This window comes from Necator americanus, chromosome II (genome assembly GCF_031761385.1).
Source record: "Necator americanus strain Aroian chromosome II, whole genome shotgun sequence".
Taxonomy (NCBI): Eukaryota; Metazoa; Nematoda; class Chromadorea; order Rhabditida; family Ancylostomatidae; genus Necator; species Necator americanus.
The window spans coordinates 7,392,073-7,410,643 of record NC_087372.1 but is presented as its reverse complement, the minus strand read 5'-3'; the positions used below and the strand labels follow the sequence as shown (position 1 = coordinate 7,410,643).

At 38.6% G+C, this 18,571-nt stretch overlaps 3 protein-coding genes across 5 annotated transcripts; 1 reads left to right on the top strand and 2 right to left on the bottom strand.

Annotated features, from left to right (window-relative positions):
* Positions 1-1,153: 1,153 nt before the first annotated feature.
* RB195_017082 (uncharacterized protein) lies at positions 1,154-4,504 on the bottom strand (the record flags this gene model as incomplete). The annotated part of the gene is made up of 6 exons (XM_064183921.1): positions 1,154-1,258; positions 2,945-3,044; positions 3,125-3,236; positions 3,663-3,802; positions 4,039-4,124; positions 4,460-4,504. The coding sequence occupies 6 exons, from the start codon at positions 4,502-4,504 to the stop codon at positions 1,154-1,156; spliced, it is 588 nt and encodes a 195-aa protein (XP_064039802.1).
* A 2,715-nt stretch (positions 4,505-7,219) lies between these two features.
* RB195_017081 (uncharacterized protein) lies at positions 7,220-15,963 on the bottom strand (the record flags this gene model as incomplete). 3 transcript variants are annotated; one of them, XM_064183918.1, is made up of 10 exons in its annotated part: positions 7,220-7,376; positions 7,452-7,560; positions 8,957-9,079; positions 10,638-10,750; positions 11,249-11,337; positions 12,052-12,183; positions 14,504-14,651; positions 14,720-14,832; positions 15,064-15,182; positions 15,927-15,963. In XM_064183918.1, 10 exons carry the CDS (start codon positions 15,961-15,963, stop codon positions 7,220-7,222), a joined length of 1,140 nt encoding a protein of 379 aa, XP_064039799.1. The 3 variants fall into 3 exon arrangements, with proteins under 3 accessions (XP_064039799.1, XP_064039800.1, XP_064039801.1); XM_064183919.1 differs by having other exon boundaries at positions 12,058-12,183; XM_064183920.1 differs by lacking the exon at positions 12,052-12,183.
* A 1,788-nt stretch (positions 15,964-17,751) lies between these two features.
* Positions 17,752-18,462, top strand: RB195_017080 (uncharacterized protein; the record flags this gene model as incomplete). The annotated part of the gene is made up of 1 exon (XM_064183917.1): positions 17,752-18,462. The coding sequence occupies one exon, from the start codon at positions 17,752-17,754 to the stop codon at positions 18,460-18,462; it is 711 nt and encodes a 236-aa protein (XP_064039798.1).
* Positions 18,463-18,571: the final 109 nt, after the last annotated feature.

The following is an 18,571-nucleotide window of genomic DNA, read 5'->3' as shown; positions in this document are numbered from 1 at the left end:
TAGTAGGGAATAGAAGAAAAGAAATTTAAGAAAAGAGAAAACTGAAATTTTAAGAGAAGAGGAAGAAAAAAAAGAAGAAAAGAAAAGTTTCTTCGATATAACATTGCTGAAAATACAGTATTATGTACGAGGATCCTATTTCTGTGAAAAGAAGAGATTATTCTAGAAAAATATGCAAAAATATTCGTAAGCAAACTTACAGAAGTAACTGTCGCACCATTCCTAATCGAACAATGCGATTTCATTCCACTTCAAACATAGAGAAAATAAATAAATAAATAAATAAAAAAGAACAAAATAGGAAAAATAAATAAATAAATAAAAATGAAAAAATAAAATGATAACTTAATATGTATAATAAATAAAATACATGAACATATGTCTAAAAATAAATATTAAAAAACAAATAAATAAATATGAATAGAAAACAAACAACGAGGCGATGAGTGAGACACGCTTTAATTCAACTCTACGTTTTATTAGACCTTGATCCTCCGCATGTCTGTATTTTGCGGCTGAGGCAAAGGAGATTCCACTTCCACTTCTCGCTGAGGCGATCGATAAATCGATATGGATGAGCAGCAGTATCCTGATATTTTCCAGAGTTTTAGGTCCCTCTCTGGGTTTATGCCGGCACAATCGTCATTTCTATTCTGGATTTTCTTTTAAAACAACACGAATCACTACGAAATCCATCGACACAATCGAGCAGTTCAAAGAAATCCCGCTCGATTAATCTTTAAAAGAACTATTGTTAATTTCTGGAAAGGAAAAAAACTTCCTAAACTTCCAACGATTTTTTCTTTCACCAAAAGAATTTTGTTTATTAGAAGATATTGGGGAATCACCGCGTTGTTTTTTTTTCTCTTTCTCATCGTTCATTCTCCCAGTTCTTTGTAGAACTCGTCTTTCCTCTTTCTTTCCTTTCAGGCACATTATGTTACGTGACGTTCTAAGATAATAAACGGTTTCATCAATCTTCTGATCCTATGGTTTTCAAACTGCATATACAGGAACTGATATAAACGTTTTTATGACTAACATGATAACGTTAGTGGCATGGAAACAGAAAAAAAAAACCGTGAAAAAGTTCAACTGAGAAGGAATGATCGAAAAGCGACGCCATTCAAAGAAGAACCCATTCGATTCGTTGTCATTCTTCGTTGTCGAATGGATGAAGTTTCACGGATATCGAGAAGAAGAACGCGTTGATAATAATCGATAATAGATAAAAGACACGAGAAGCCAGAACGGGGACCTAAAAACTTTGTAGAATTAATTTTCTGGATAGATGATCATTGGTACGTGGTCCTCTTCCAGCCCAGTTTCTATCTGATGTCTACAGTATCTTTCAGGGAATCATGAACGATATGGCTAGCACTGGTTGAATGGAAGAAGCATACGCGTGTTAGAAAGAAACGAACTGATAATTTTGTAATTAATAAATAACAACAAATTCAACGGTGAAACATAGAGAAGCGATTAAGTAAATCAAATAAATTCGTATTAAATTTAACGAAAATTTTCACGAGCAATGCGATTATCACCTCCGATACCGATGATTTCATTACTTTTTTTGCAATACACTGGACGCACTCTTACGGGAGTTCCCGTACGCCGGTGCCCTAAATCTACGAGCATAAAAGAAAAATTAAACAAATAAAATAAATATCAATCAAAGCTGTTTCTCGTTATAAAGTGTACGTATTCAGTAAATCTGCAGCTGCCAACTTTAAATGCTTTAAACCAAGAAATTGACGAAATTAGGATCTTCCCAGGAAAATATCGGATTAGAGATGTGGGTTCCCCGTATGGGAGTGCCATGCTCAATTCCTTCTAATCGTCCGGAAAAATGTTGCGGAAAACACTCTTAATCCTGAATTTTCTGAAAGTCCTGAATTTTCCTACTAGACACCTTACATTGTACTACCATCGTACACGTGCCGCGTACTCGAGCTTGCGGCGGAGAACCAATGAGATCTCTTCAGCAGCCTGTTCAAATTTAAAACCAATGGATATGCCATTGAGGGAAAAGGTGGCGCCTGTACGAAGGTGGCGTTATCAGGTGTCTCGTAGGGAAGTTCGTTCGGAAAGACGGTTCCCCACGCCGTTCTTCAGATCGATAAGAGGGTATTAAACGTGAACACGCTCATATTCCTTATCTGAACCTCTATCTGCTCGTGGACAAATCCGAACGTTGTCAATTTTTCGGTGTCCCGTCTTTAAACGTAGGAATGCTTCCCTACGTCTTTTTAAAAACCTGTAGTAGTTGAAATAGTATGTAGGCTTAGAATTTGGCTGTATAGGTGTGGAGAGATTTGATCGCTTAGATTGTAAATTGAATCACTTATTTTAGGCTCTGAAAAGGAGATTTCCCGAAAAGTTAGCCAATAAAATCAATCAATAGCCTCATGTACAGCTCATCAAAAATCAATAGAGTTAAAAAAGGACGAAGGGTTTCTGGCGTTAATCAATCCGCTCGGGACCCCACGTTCATTTCAATTCAGAATCTTTTGAGGTTTACGAACGTGTATCTGGCCTATACAATGACTTGCAGTGGCCAGCCGATGTGTCAAGTCAGTGCTTTTATCCTCCCAGACAACTCTGGTACCAACTTATCGACCCCCGAGGGAAGAAAGGCTTGGTGAGCACTAGGGCGGATTCGAACCTCCGATCGATCGTGCAAGAAGCGGAACCTTTAACCGCTACACTACACCCGTCCCGTCATAAATCAATACATAATACATACTATGGTTCCAATTACTGACACGTGTACAACATACTTGTACTCTCCTTTTGTACACGAGAAAAAAACCTCAGTTACTCCTGCACTTACTTATTTTTTTACATTATCATATATATTCAAACATGTGACGTTGCGCTGTTCTTCACAAGAAACATTCGTAACAAAAATATTTCGACTGTGAACACTGTGAAGTGATACCGTTGTTCTTATCCCTGGACATCCAGTTCTTGGCACCATTGTCGACGCCTCCAAAAATATCTCACATATGACGGCAATGATGAATTGTTTTCCTGCGATACTGAAACGACGTGACTATCCGTGAAGAAAATAATAATATGATGAATTGTGACAGCAAAAAAAAAAAACTATAACACTTACAGCGATGAAATTACAGTTATGTACTTTGCGGGGAACGGTAAATGGCAGAAATGTTTGGTCAGAAGAAGCACTTTTACAATGGAGATTAGTCCATAAATACCAATGAGAATAGCTGTAAGGATGAGATTTGGTGAATTGCGTAAGAGAATGCTTGACGAAAAAGTTTTTTAAAATTCAATGTTCCTCTTGGGACCTACATACTATTACGGCAGCCGTGCGGAGGATTAAGGTCTAATAAAACGTAGAGTTGAATTAAAGCGTGTCTCACACGTCGCCGTTTGTTTTTTTTTTTAAATTTATGATTAGTTTTTTTTTAATATTTTAAATATATGGTTATGTATTTTATGTACGGCTTTTCCCAACTAAATGACATTGTTTATAGTCGACGGCAAATTTGTGCAACCAGATGAACGCGATGCAGGTGTACCGCAACGCAGCAGCCTCGTCACCCGCGTGACCCACGGTGTTGCGCGAACGCAGTGCGAACTACATGAATGTCTTCATCCATAACTATCTTAGCTATGTTCATAAAGCAAACCTTGTAAGTTGGTTAGGAAAATCGACGTCTCTCCGCAGGTGAAATCAGCCGAATGCCATGAAATATACAGTAATACGGATGAGATCAAATGGATTAGCGTTGAAATGAAATGAGTGATAAATAGGGAATGATGGCTTCTCCTAAATTCAAAACTTTAAGGATAGATAAAACTATTTTTTACACTTAGACAGAAAAATGGCAAAAAAAAGGAATTTGGTAAAAGAAAAATAATCCTACAAAGTTATGATCATAAATTTGATAAAATAAAAATAATCCGTCAATAAAAAGTTTTTCCTTCAGATATAAAAGAAAAATTGTGACTACATCTCACTGAAATCTTCGAAAGCATTCTGATTTCGAAGAAAAGATTTTTCACCTTGCTGGAGCGTTTTTTCTCACATTGTCATCGTTACTGTTTTCCGGGAAATGAACAGAGGACACCTCCTTACGAACCCTGTCTACCTGAAATTATCACTGGAAAAATGATTGGAGTAGGTTTTTTTGATTCTATGAAAATCTGAGTGTTAGTTAAAATGACCAATAAACCGGGAAAATGTGGTCAAATTAGAGAAAACTTAAGGATTGTGAGGAATCTAAAACTATTTTCCATCCAATAACTAGCAAGTATTAAGACATATTTTTGAATGTTTTTTTGTAACTTCAGTGTTTTTAAAATCTTTTACCTAACAGAGCCGTTTTATGTTCTTCTGTCCAGAAAAAGTTCAAGTTCAAAAAGTTTCGAGGAAAGGAGAAGAATTTTTCCAAGAGAAAAAGCAAGAAAAAAAATTAAAATTTACCTTGGTTGTGTCGGCAAAGCTGCTACCTCGTCGAATGCCCGTCATTGAAAACAAACCGAAATGAAAGCGTGGAAAATCAAGATCAACGCCACTACCAGGTACACATTGGGACGTCTTTGTTTGTTGTTTTTATTTGTTCGTTCGACGTACTGGACGTGTGACCAGACAGCGGACAGCCACGCACTTGTTATCGTAGCGTTCCATTAGCGCACATGCCACCGATTCATCAGCTTATGTTTTACATCTTGACGACTGTGTGATGACGAAACGGTGGACCATAATTAGAAAATTTTGTTATATTTTTAGTAAACATAAAAGAGATCAGAGCTTTCTCCAATAATCTTTGACTTGTTGAAATGTTATGAACCGGTAAAATGCACATGAACAAGAGAAAAAACTAAATTTCAGGGAAAAAAATCTCTGCAAAAAAAAATCCTAACAAAACATTACCAACTTACATTGGACATATTTCATAACGAACCGAACGCAGTTCACTAACACATCTAACATAAGAAATACAACTTGTCCCAAAAATTAAAAAAAAATGTGTTTACAAAGAAAAAAACAGGGTGTCAGATTGCTGGAGACAGTTTTTTGTTGTTCGTCGAACAGATGACGCTGGCATCCATTCTATTTTTTTTTTAAACGAGCTTATTTACTTCTGAAAGAGACGCTCAGTCTACGTCCACGGATAAAGACGAGGTTCTTCAATACAGGTAAGCTTAGAGCACACTTTTAAAAATTTTGTTATATTTCAAGTAAACGGATTAAATCTTATTTATCTATCAATTTATCTTGAATATTTTAAGTAAACGGGATTTGATCTGAACAAAGATATCAAATGAGCATTGAGGTGATTCTGAGTCACTAGATCGATTTGAACACACTAATATAAACTGGATCAATGTTGTACGTATATAGGTCCCGCCACTTATGCTACCAAGGAGAGCCAAGGGGAAAATGTAGTTGAGGGGACTTAGTGGTGCCATTACATATTTCTCGACGCTCTTACTTACTTTTTTTTCTCTTAGTAACTTTAGCTTATATGTGCCCGAGCATCTTTTGTAGAAATCATGCACGGATTCCGCGCCAAGCAACTGTTTGCTTATTTCTAGTGAAAACAACAACAAGCAACGAATGTCAGCGAAAATTTGGAAAAAATCCTACGTATCCTTGACGCCGTCAGAGATTCAAATGCTGTTCAGTAACGGTAAAAACAAGTCCTTTCATTTCATCTACTTTACTACTTTACTTTTACTTTTCAATTACTTTGTGAGCGCACTGTTGTGAACGGGTACTAATTTGTACTGTACTGTGTACTTTTGTAGAAAATTTGAATTTCCTGCATTTTTCTTCGTTAGGCTTTTTTACCAACTTTATTTAAGTGTTGTCTCTTTGCATACTTTCCTTTTCTTTTTCCTATTAATTTTCCGGAGATCTTTTTGTTCTCCGGAGATGCCGCTTGCATCCAGAATACGGTAAACAGCTGAAAGTGAAACCAAATGATTTAGTATCTCATTTCCACAGATATAACATGATTATTTACGATAACCTTCCTAACCCAGGACTCCATTCCGATCAAAACGTGTGTCTTTTCTTTTTTTTTTTTTTGTAAAATTCTGTTTTTTTTTCCGGCTCATCGGTGCAGCAAAAACCTTCCAATTATAGCGCAAAAATGATGCTCCATCACCAGCACTTGGACCATTTGACTCACTGCCGGCCTTCCCACTTATGCTTAAACACAATAACACTCGATTTTTCCGTTTTTATTCTCGCTTCTTTGAGATCAAAAAAGGACATGTCACGAAATTGACCGTGGAGGGATCTATCCACAAATAAGTAGAGGTGGAGCTTAACATGGCTTCGTATTTTTAGAAAGAAAAGGTCCCATGCCAGTGGAAAAATTCACCAACAGGCCGTAGTTTAGGATTATAATCGTGATCATCACGCCCTCCTTCCCTTAGTAATTTACAGAAAAAGACGTGGGGAACAGCTTTAGGTGCACTGGTTCTTCCAACTACGCATGTTGTTACGCTGTAGAATGCGGTCGATTCTGTGGTCGTCCAACACCTGGGTTCAAACTAATATAATTGAGATGAGCTCCAGAAACTGTCCAACCCGGATAATCGAAAATCTGTGAAATGGATTGGACGGGCCCACGGGATCGAATTGATACGCCCGCACTAGTAGCCGTCACAATGGAATGGGACGGATCACTCCAAGGCACTCCATTGACGCGGTGGCACCGCAAAGCGATAAAATGGAATGGGACAGGTCCCAAATCATTGAATTGATGCGCCATGCCAGTTCCCGTTATAAAGAAACTGATGCCCTCCTTTTAACGGTTTCTGGTATCGGATTACCATTGTTCTATTCCCCGTAATAAGTTGCATCGTTGGGGACATTGGTGCAACCAAAGCTGTTTCATACACCTTTTTTCTGGATTGTAAGTAGGAGCTCAACGCAAAACATGTACTCGTAATTCACATTCCAATCTCATATTGTTCAACAAAGATCCCAACATCGTCATCATTCCCTTTACAAATAGATATCCATAAAAAATGTTGAGTTGATTTATCTTTATATCGATTTAGTGATTGAAATAATTTATTTACCTACCAGTAAAGGAAGCAGAAAAGCGGAGAAATGAGATTTTTTCCTTGCAAAGATTTGAAACCGTATTAAAAGTAAATATATCCACAGTGTACCTCCGTTTTTCGGGAACTAATCACATACATATTGATATTGAATTTTTAAAATTTATTCAAAATGAATACAACATTGATTTTGGAAGTAATGCTTCCTGATATTATTGATTTGCAGTCTCCTTTTAGCATGAAGATCACCACACAGTTTACATCCTACGTCGCTGATAAAACTGTATGGTTTTCGGTAACGTTTTGTCCACTTAAAGTACCTTAATATTTTTTTTAAATTTTACAACTATGTAAGATTATGCAAAGGCATTTTTTTCTATTGAAAAATCACTTACTTCATGTACTCTGTGTCGTTGTAGAGCAGATTCTCAAGGTGTTTCCCTAGATCTTTGATGCTTCTGAAATCATCGACGGCTATGAAGGAGTCTGGTGGAATTTCTTCATCTGAAGATTGATTCTTCATGTAGTAGTAAATGTTGGTAAATAATCCTACAGTATCCGCAAGAAGCAGAAGCTTCAGTTTTCGGAAGTTTTCTGCATTACTAGGATTATAATTATTATTGTCATTATTATTTTTATTACTATTGTTATTATTACCCTTATCATTACTCTTATTATTATTACCATTATTATTATTATTATTATTATTATTATTATTATTATTATTATTATTATTATTATTATTATTATTATTATTATTACTATTACTATTATCACTATTATTATTATTATTATTATTATTATTATTATTATTATTATTACTATTATTATTATTATTATTATTATTATTATTATTATTATTATTATTATTATTATTATTATTACTATTATTATTATTATTATTATTATTATTATTATTATTACAATCCATGCTTTATGGACAACGCTGAAGTCTTCCTAGAAATCTAGAACAGTTTGCTGTTTTTCGTTTCTTTTTCTTTTGTTTGTTTTTGTTTTTATTTTTTCTCCACTTTTGCTGTACAATTTCGTTCTTCTTGAATAAAACTCTTTCCGAATACTTAGTATTAATGCTTACTAAGGTTATATTATATTCTAAGTAAGTATTAATACTTAAGCTTAGAAATGACGGAACAAGAATTGAATTTTCTTTTTCCGGCCATCAAAGTGGACAAGAATATTGTTGATTTTTTGGACTTCATTCATTTTGTGAATTATAACGTTTCTCATACACCAGATATTTTGCTAAATACGTGAGCTGACTTGTGCTTTGAAACTGACTAAAAATGATTGAACTCTGAAAAAATCAGGAAGAGAAAATATTAGGGATTAATTCAGCCACGTTAATAAGTCTAATCGTGGTGTTAGTTGCCTGTTTAAAGACAACACCTCACAAATCTGGGATGGTGCGGGTTTCAGATGGGTCATGCCGATACGGGGTCATAGATTATGGGGAAGAGGGTGAATTCGTCCATTTCTTCCTAATTGCCGTAAAAAACGGCCCGGAAGATGCGGCGATGCACAACGCTGGCGCGCTCCAGTCGAACTCGTCGTGGAAAATGGCGCCCTGGAACGCTCAAAGCCGCATCCTCCGTGCCGTTTTTTACGGCAGTTAGGAACAAATTGACGGAATCGCCGTCCTCTCGTAATCTATGACCCCGTGTAGGCATAACCCACCTGAAACCCGCACCACCCCAGGGGGTGATGCCTTTGAATCTATGTACATTACACTACAGCAGTTCATTTGTATGAGAAATAATCTTTCAAAATAAACAGTTATCGATCTTACATTCTGGTTAATATTCATGATATTTGAATGAGTCACCGGTGTCTCATTCTGTTGCAAGTATGCAGCAAGAGGTGAAAATTATTTGTTACTCACCGTTGTATATCTCCCTATTTTGCACTATGGGTACAAGCATCTGTGATATTCGTTTGAAGAACTTTTCGGTTATATATCCTTTGCATAAACTGTTCTCAAATGAAATATAGAAGCGATGAGTTGCTGAAAATACCTTGATTCACATACGTGCAAGGATTCCCCATACAAGGCTGAATGCTACCAGTCCACGGTGGCGCCGTTTATACTAACCGCACTTAGGCATTTGCGCATTTGCTCTGGACACGCAGCGGCTATAGAATTTATGGCGGAAGCACAGCTATATGACGGAAGCTACCCAAATATTGCAAAAAGTTGCTGTTGTCCAGCACAGTGTCAAATCCCAAGCTAATATAGATCGACAAACTAGAGGGAGCGTAGAGTCTTTGGTAGCATCCCTTCGCTTCGTTACGCAGAACTACCAGATGTCGACCTGAGCTGCTTGGGTTACTCCGTGTCGAAAGGGACTTTATGGGAGACGTCAAGTCTCACAAGATATGAAACAGTGACAAGTGGATGGTTCAAGCGTTCTGTTGTCTTGAAACTTCGGCATATTCTGTCTATATTTTGTAATAATGTGTCTGCGAAGTTTTTAGATGGACCTCCTTATTTGCTTGACGTTTCAGCCTTTCTGGCCGTCTTCAGAGGGCTAAATAGGGGATTACTGAAGCAATGCTACGTTTATCCTGTCAACTGCCACACTACCCTGGGTCAGTGTTTCGATAATCGTTCAGGGTAGTGAAAACAGAAACCCATCCGCATTGAAAATAGTCTTACGTGTTGTTCCACCGGATGTGGCGCGGCTGGTGGCGCGCACTTGTCACTCAGTGTACCAGCGAATGAGTATTGATGCATGTAGATCACCAGCTACGACATAGATGATTTGATCTACACACAAAATATCAGGTAGTTATACTTCACAGAGAGGTACAAGTGGCAAGAACTCATTCATTATCGACAAGCATTCATTCCTATTATTCATTGAAGGATTTCTTTTGAGAATCCAAAACGCCTCAAACGTCTTGCTTGCAAATATTTCTCGTTCGTGAGTCATTCGTGAGTTTCACAACATTTCATTTCACAACATTTCACATCAGAAACGTCAGGCAAATAAAGAGTTCCATCTAAAAACCTCACAGCCACACTATTACAAAATAGAAATGGATGGAACATGTGCGAGATCTTGCTGCAGATCGAGAAGGTTTGGACAGAGCTGTGCTTAAGGACAACACCCCTCGGCGATGATGCGAGCAACCGCCTCGAGCAATAATACCAGCTTGCCGATTTGGTAAAGTGAGACACATACGGGCTGAACATTTTCGAGAACAATGCGCTCATTTCTCGAAACTATCGTTCCGAAGGGAGTTTCCATGTGACAGATGGATCATTTATTTCTCCTAACTGTTGAATGCACATATACAAGGAGAGGAGTTGACAAATAAGTCCACTCCTGCTCCGACTCTCTTCAATTTTGGATGCTTGACGAATGGATCCTAATCTCTTGAGCTGGGCTCCATGACCCCCTTCATCTGAGGAGGGTCCGGCTCCTTCCTATCGCACCTACATATGCTTACCCTACATTTCTCTCCTTTTTCTTCATTTTTTTTTTCTGTTTCAGATTACTAGCTTTTAAAGGTCGCTACCGCTTTCTAAAGAAGATTTAAAAAAAAAGAACTGAATCCACCTATAAGGTCTTCCTCGCATTTATTGAATTTCGGACAGTACTCCTTGTCGGCAGCTGGGTAATACGAGTTGCACTCTCCGGAAATAGTAATTTTGATCACTTCAGACATCTTCCTTAAAAAATACATACAAGTATAATTTTTAAAACTGATTTTCAGAAGGGAACACCAATTGGAAAGCAATAGTAAAAGAAATAAATTAATTGAAATAGAAGTAACTGGAGTAAAGTTTTAATTGAAAGAATAAGCTTTAAACCATGACGAATTCGGGGAGTTGTTGACGTTCTTTCTTGATTTCTTCATATAGAACCGCTTTTTTTCTTTCCTATAGTTTAAAATCCAGAAAAAGTGAATTTTAGGCCAATATTTGACGAAAATCATTTGGCGGGAAGGATAACCTATGTGAAATCCTCGGAGCATAACGAAAATGTGCTACTAGATGATTTTGAACAAATGAGGTCCCATACGATTAATTTCGCTTGTGCGCTCCTCTTCTCAGCTATCACTGATTATTGATCCATCAAATCACGACTTTTTTGAACTTTTTCAAAAATAAATCCGCTATTGGGAAACTAGAAAGAGGATAATTACTACACGTGCGAAAATATCTTACCTTATCGTTTCTTCCCTTAATGAATGGGTGTCACAATGTGATACTAGCAGTAATGGCCCCTTCTTCTTGCGTGGTAGAGCGGCTCTTAGCTTAAACGGATTATTTTCAGCGAATTTGGTCCCATTTACGAAACAGCATATCACGAGATTGACATGGTACGGAAACCTTGGGGAAGATGTAGCGTTCTGGTTATAGATTACGGAAATCTGCGTGGCCCCGCTCATTTCCCTTTGGTCGTCCTAAAAAACGGCGTGGGAACAGCTTTAGTTCCAACGAGGAACGTTAGAACGGCCACTCTTGTGCCCGCTCTGGTCTCCTCAGCAGCCTATTTATTGGTTTTACACGAATAAGTTGGTGAGGTGAGGTGAATCAATGATTTTACATCGCTTTTTCGTCGTGGACGCGACGAGTGCACATAGGTGGCGCGTTGCAATTGATTTCGTAGGAAAAAACGCGCTTTTCCATGCAGTTTTTTTTAGGACGATTAGGGGAGGATTAACGGGATTTCCGTACTACTTCAATTTCTTGATACATTGCCTTTAAGTCACTCACAAGTGCTACTTTGGTGAGTTGAATTTCAAATGTATAGGATTACATGACGAGAAGAGAGAAGAGAAAAGAAAAAGAGAAAAAAAAACGGCAGCCGAAAAAGTATTCGTCTGATATGCATGCTGCATATTTATATTTACGGGTATTTATTCGCATATTCGGTATTTATTATTTTTCTTTTCTTTCTTGTACTTCTTATTACACTTATATCTATGGAATTCGTGCTTTTAAATTGTATGATTTTCGTGGATTACCTTTACCTGCTCGTCCGTGATAATACTAGAGCTATCTTCGTCATCGGTACGCTTCTCGAACTTTCCGTAAGGCCATCGATAAACGGAATCGGTTTGATACGTAAGCGTAGCGTTAAAATAATCTGGCGGCACCTCGAAAATAAGAAATAACGAAAGGAAAACAACTATTCTCTTCTTTTGAAATGGCCAATCAATCTTCCCATTCTTATTTCAGTGCTTAGCGAGGGTAGTTTAAATTCATCACTCCATGAATCTGGGGTGGTGCGGGTTTCAGGTAGCTTATGATTATACGGAGTCGAAGACTATGGAGAGAAGGGTGATTCCGTCCATTTCTTCCTAATTGCCGTAAAAAACGGCTCGGAAGACACGGCTTCGGGCGTTCTGGCGCACTATTTTCTACAAGGAGTTCAACTGGAGCGCGCCACCCTTGTGCGCGCGCCGCATCTTCCGTGCCATTTTTTACAGCAATTGGGAAGAAATGGACGTAATCACCCTCCTCTTCGTAATCTACTATCCCGTATACGAATATTCCGCCTGAGATCCGTACCACCTCCGATTCGTGGGGTGATGCCTTTAATAGGGGTAGTAGGCAGAACCCGATTTTAGTGGTCGGTAAGGTCTCTTTCTGGATTTTTTCAGATGTAGAACACGAATACAACGGTAACATATTTCAAGATTTGAATCTGAACGCAGCATCCGTCGAACAAATTTGCGAAGGCATACACCCTTCATCTATCCATTAAAATTCAGCTTCAGGTCAACAACTAAAAATCCGTTTTGTGACCCTAGACAGGGCCCACTTGGGCTAGATGTAGCGTTGAATGAGGCTATCAGCTCAGAATGTTCCCCTCAACAGGTGGGATACTCAACCAAAATCAGCTGCCACAATTCGGAGGTTCTTGCCTTTGCGCTGCCAATTCTACAAAAGTGAAAGTTGTTCGATTTTATTTATTTATTTATTTTAAAACAATTCACAAGGGTACCATAAAACAAAAAAAAACAATGACACTGCTCACGAGAATTTCGATTGAATTTCGATTTTTTCAAAGTTGGTCCATTTAAGCGCCTTGTGCCATGGGCTGGAAAGGTCATTCTTTTGCCAAAAAAAAGTAAGAAAGTCCCTCGCGAGGTTCATTTCCCAATGCCGAAAACGCTACGGTAGAACAGCGATTACCAGCGCTTAAATGACCAACATAACCAAGAGCGAAGAAGTCCGTTATGGCCCGTGGCCACACAGATGAGGGACTTTTTGTTCTTTTATTTGGAAAGAAAAACCACATCCAGATCTAAGTTCTACGGAACGTAAGCGTTCCGTCATCCGAATTCCTGTGATTTTCCTCATTTGAGAAAACATGGGTTAGCCGTAGTAGTTCTTTTTTAGAAGTAATCTGAACTGACTTCACTTTTTTCTTCAAAACCCATTGATCGACTTAACTTATATGTTTGCTGGATGCTGTATGCATTTTTAGCATGTAAAATATTCCAGAAATAGTCCCGAACGGCTGAAAAGTGTTTAGAGAAACTGAGAAAATCAGACTTGGACTCTCGAACTGCCTTTGCAACTTTTTTTTTTCTCTAGTCTACCTACGAGATAGTTTTGGATGTTGTTTCGGGGATTTGTACCGTGATGGATTAAATCACGATGACTTTTGTATAGTTCACTTCACTATTTATCGATTGCTCATCCCATCGATCGACGAGTACAGAGAGAGGAAGAGTGGCTCTTTCCACAAAAAGCATATCGCGTCAGGGAGGTGGAATACGCTTGGCAGTGACTGTATATACTTCCAAAATGTAGTCATGTCAAAAAGACCTGAAGCATGGTGCAGTTGTGCAAGGGTTTGAGCTCGAAAAGAAATGGTGTAGCAGCGGTTGCAATCGAGGTGGGACCATCGCCGGCTCCACTTGGACTGCAGAGGTGAGTTTAGGTGAGCATGGATCTACCTCATTCGATCGCAACCCCCATTTCCATTGCGGCTGCTAACCCAACTGAATCAAGCTTTAGGTCTTAGTGATCGAGCTATAATATGCCACTCGTGAGACCTTTACCATTTTCTGGATATTAAAGGGATCACCTCACGAATCTGAGGTGGTACGGATTTCAGGTGGAGTATTCGTATATGGCACAGCAGATTATGGAGAGGGGGTGACTCCGTCCACTTCTTCCCAATTGCCGTAAAAAACGGCCCAGAAAATGCGATGCGTGTAAATGGTTGGTGCGCTCCAATCGAACTCGTTGTACAAAATAGCGCGCCGGAACGCCGCATCTTTCGAACCGTTCTTTTTTTTGCGGCAATTAGGAAGAAATGGACGGAATCTCCTTTCTCTCCATAATCTACGATCCCGTATACGAATACTCCACCTGAAATCCGTACCACCTCAGACTCGTGGGATGATGCCTTTAACCAATTTAGTAGGATTTATACACAGTTGAAAAACCATCGCAATATACCTCAAACAAAGCACGTCCAGCATTCGGTGGAGCTTCGAATAACATCATCACCATCAATTGATGTGGATAACGCTGTGGAAGATCGGATGCATTCAAATCTCGACCATGAAAGATGTAAGCGTCAGGTGTTCTGGTTTCGTCAACGTCACTGAAATAATTGCGTTCTGTCCTATTGACACCGATAAAGGTTGTGGTGTACGATGTTTGTGTATATACCTTCTTTCTAAAATGTCGCATTCATATGGACAGTTCACCATCGTTTTCTTCAGCTCATCACTGATTTTCATAGAAAAATATTTTGTCCATGCCACTATAAGCGGAACGGTGCCCTGATAACAAAAATATTTACTATGTATGGAAAAAATTTTAAAAATCCAGAACTTCTACGCTAAAAAATAGAGATCAATAGCAATCTTGGTGTGCAATCCAAACGTTCTTCTCAGCTCTACAACTTTGGCTTTTGTGACCATATCAATTCTCATCAATTGGTTTTTTTTGTCCTTCCGATCTACATATCCCCCTAGACTTGCTTCAAATGAAAAAAATGCCACTTCACTCACCGATTTGTAAATAACCGTAACATATGAATCGTTTAGAGCAATGAAGGAGAATAATAACACTGTCAGAGCAGCGCAAACCGCTGCCAAACCCATCAGTTTCCAATATCGACATCGATTCTCTGAAAATTTTGCTTGAGACGCAGTAAAGAAAAAGTTTATTGTGGAACCATCCAGCTGAATGTTTACTACTGGGATGAACAGTGCTCCCAAAAGCATTATTTGCAGAAATTTTTGATGTTCAGTTCACCTCGTTAGTAGGTCGGGTATAGGACGATAATTGCAAGTACCGCAGAAAAAAGCGGAATTCCGCCTCTAAAACTAGCAATAAGAGACACCGAATGTACTTGGGGAGATCAATTTTCCCAACGAGCCAACTCTTTACGACCAAGAGGATTGAAAAAATGGAACTGTGTGAAGTGAATTACTCGTAAAGTTACTCAGTAATACAGTTCTTTACATCCGTACAAAAAATGAACTCCGCTCTACAAGGTTTTTTTTCGTCCATCGCACGAGTGTAAAGAGTTGTCTCGTTGAGTGAACTAATGCTTCGGAGGGTTTCCATACGCCACTTACTCGTACCTTTATTAGCCGAACTTCGCGTATTTTTCCACGATATTTGCACCTTCGTCCCGGACTCTACCTACTTAAGAAAAGAACCCAACATAGGAATTCTCCTCGAACGATAAGGTCACTTCCTGCTGATCATTGATCTGTATTCTGCACAACGAATCCACCGCAAAATTCAGTTCGGTGACCAATTTTTTGTTATTCTCAATTCAAATTCCACTAGGAAACTTTGGCAGTTGTTTTTGAATTTGTGTAAGCTATCAATTAAAAAAGTAGTTACAAAAAATGCAACACACCTTTCAAAGTAGTAGTTTCCTGAATAGAATGATACATGTACTAATATAAGTGAAGTCGATAACTTTCAGGTAGATCCTTTAAAAATTATGAATTTGAAAAAATCGTGGCATAAAAGTTCGAACGTTTATAAAATGAGGCGACTGCTGTAGAAAGTAAGCTTTTTCAAATTCTCTGTGGTTCTTGTTCGTAACATTCCAAGAGATTGATTACTTATAGAGGTTTGAGGAAGGTTCTGAGATATACATGGAGGATACGATGAATTGCTTGTTGATTATTTGTAGGATCTTTCCGTTCAAACTCTACGCTTCCTTTCCTTTTATCGACATTTCCTGGCTTTTTGTTGAAAACGATGATAACCATATCTTAATTTCTAACATTTTTTCGTTCTATCGCTGTATTCTATAGTTATTTTTCATCTTAAAATATTGTTATACTTTTAGGTTTCGCTTCTTCCGTAAAATGAGAAATGATAATGAAAGTGAGTTAAAGGCATCACCCTACGAATCAGGGGTGGTGCGGGTTTTAGGTGGGTTATGCCTATACTGGGTCACGGATTATGGGAAAGAGTGTGATTCCGTCCATTTCTTCCCAACTGCCGTAAAAAAATGGCCCGTAAGATGCGGTTCCGAGCATTCCGGGGCGCCATTTTCCACATCGAGTTCGATTGGAGCGCGTCAGCCTTGTGCACGCGCCGCATCTTCCGGGCCGTTTTTTACGGCAGTTGGGAAGAAATGGACGGAATCACCCTCTTTCCCATAATCCATGAACCCCTTCGTAGGGTGATGCCTTTAAAACACAGTGGCGACGACGGTAAAACTGAGATTTATCGATCGACGGCCCTTTCTTCCTTCGCTCTTATTTATCTGCACCTACAAAATTCGTTTAAAAACAATAAAAGCAAAAAAAAAATCTTCAGAAAAACAAGGCAAAAAGGAGAGACATTTCAAAGTAACGAATAACTTAACTAATAACCAATCATTTGGTCCTAAGTGTTTTGTATGTTTGTGCAGAATCCTTTTGCATAGAGTTTTGACTTCGGGAAGTCTAGTTAAAGACTTCCCGAAGTCTAGTCAAAGAACTTGTAGTTCTGTCAGAATCAGAGAAAAATAATCAATGAAATAAAAAGAGGGGTACTGTAAAGAAGGAGTGTAGCAGATAACTCTGTTATCTTCAATACCTGTAGGCAGATGTTATGATGACTGTCAAGGCGTTGAATCATCGTAACTGAAGATGTATTGAATTTTGTATTTTGTCTAGCACGTTAATATCATATGATCTATACAACGCCCATCGGGGAACGAACAACTGTAGCATCCGAGATTCATTCTTTCATTCCTTTTGATATTAATCCTCACAATTATAGTCTTCCGATATCTTTTCCTTCATCCATTGTGATGTAAATGTATTTAAAGGATAAAAAGGATAAAATTGCTGGCGTTTATTTATCTGCTTGGGATGCGCCACCGCGTTCACTTCAATTCAGAATCGTTTGAGGTTTACGAACGTGTAACTCGCCCACGCAATCAATTGCGGTGGCTAGCCGATGTGTCAAATCGGTGTTTTTATCCTCCCAGACAAGTCTGGTACCAATTTATTGACCCCGGAGGGATGACAAGCTTGTTGAGCACTAGGGCGGATACGAACCTCCGATCGATCGTGAAGGAAGCGGAACCTCTAACCGCTACACCACACCCGCAATGTATTAGGTTGATGCATAATTATGGAACGTTTCTATTAACGCGTTTTTCTTTAGTGAAAATTGGCGTTTTGTTTATTTTATTTTCATAAAAACAGTGCTCAATATTTCAATATTTAGTTTAAAAAATGCGTCTCGAAAATCACACTCATATTCGCCATATTATGCTCTACCACTACGAGAAAGGATGGAGCGCAGCCCAGTCATTTCGCGATCTCAACGAACTTTTTGGCAAAGGAACAATTACTGATAGTGCAGTATGGAAGTGGTTTATTCGCTTTAAATCAGGTGACACTAGTTTGGAAGATAAAGAAGGAAGAGGTCGGCCATCGGATTTTGATGATCAAGCACTTCTGACAGTTGTTGTTTCTGTTATTGGTTTAACGACGCAGATGAAAGGCAACAATGGAGAATCCCTGACAAAAATGGCAAGCGGCAATTCAACATCAACAGCGACGTCTATCTGGCTCAGCTTGATCGCCTTAACGCTGCAATCGAGGCGAAAAGACCGCGCAAAAAAAAACCACATCGTGTTCCATCACGATAACGCCTGTCCACATGCTGAGCGCCGTGTAATCGAATCCATCGCCAATAAGGGATGGGATCTGCTCCCACATCCGCCGTACTCACCGATAGAAGTACCAACGGACTATCATGTCAATCGCTCTTTGGAAAACTGGCAAACAAACAAAGTCTACGACGAATTGAATGGCTTGGTGGCTGATGTCAAAGCGTGGATTGCCTCCAAGAATCGTGACTTCTTCGCACGTGGAATCGACCGACTGCCAAGCAAATGGGAAGCAGTTCTTGAAGTGGATGGTGACTATGCTCTCGAATGATCATTTAAACATGTTTTGATTAAATATTGTTATTGTTTTTGTTGAATAAAAATATTTTTAAAAAACATTCCATAATCATGCATCAACCCTATAAATGCATTTATAACGC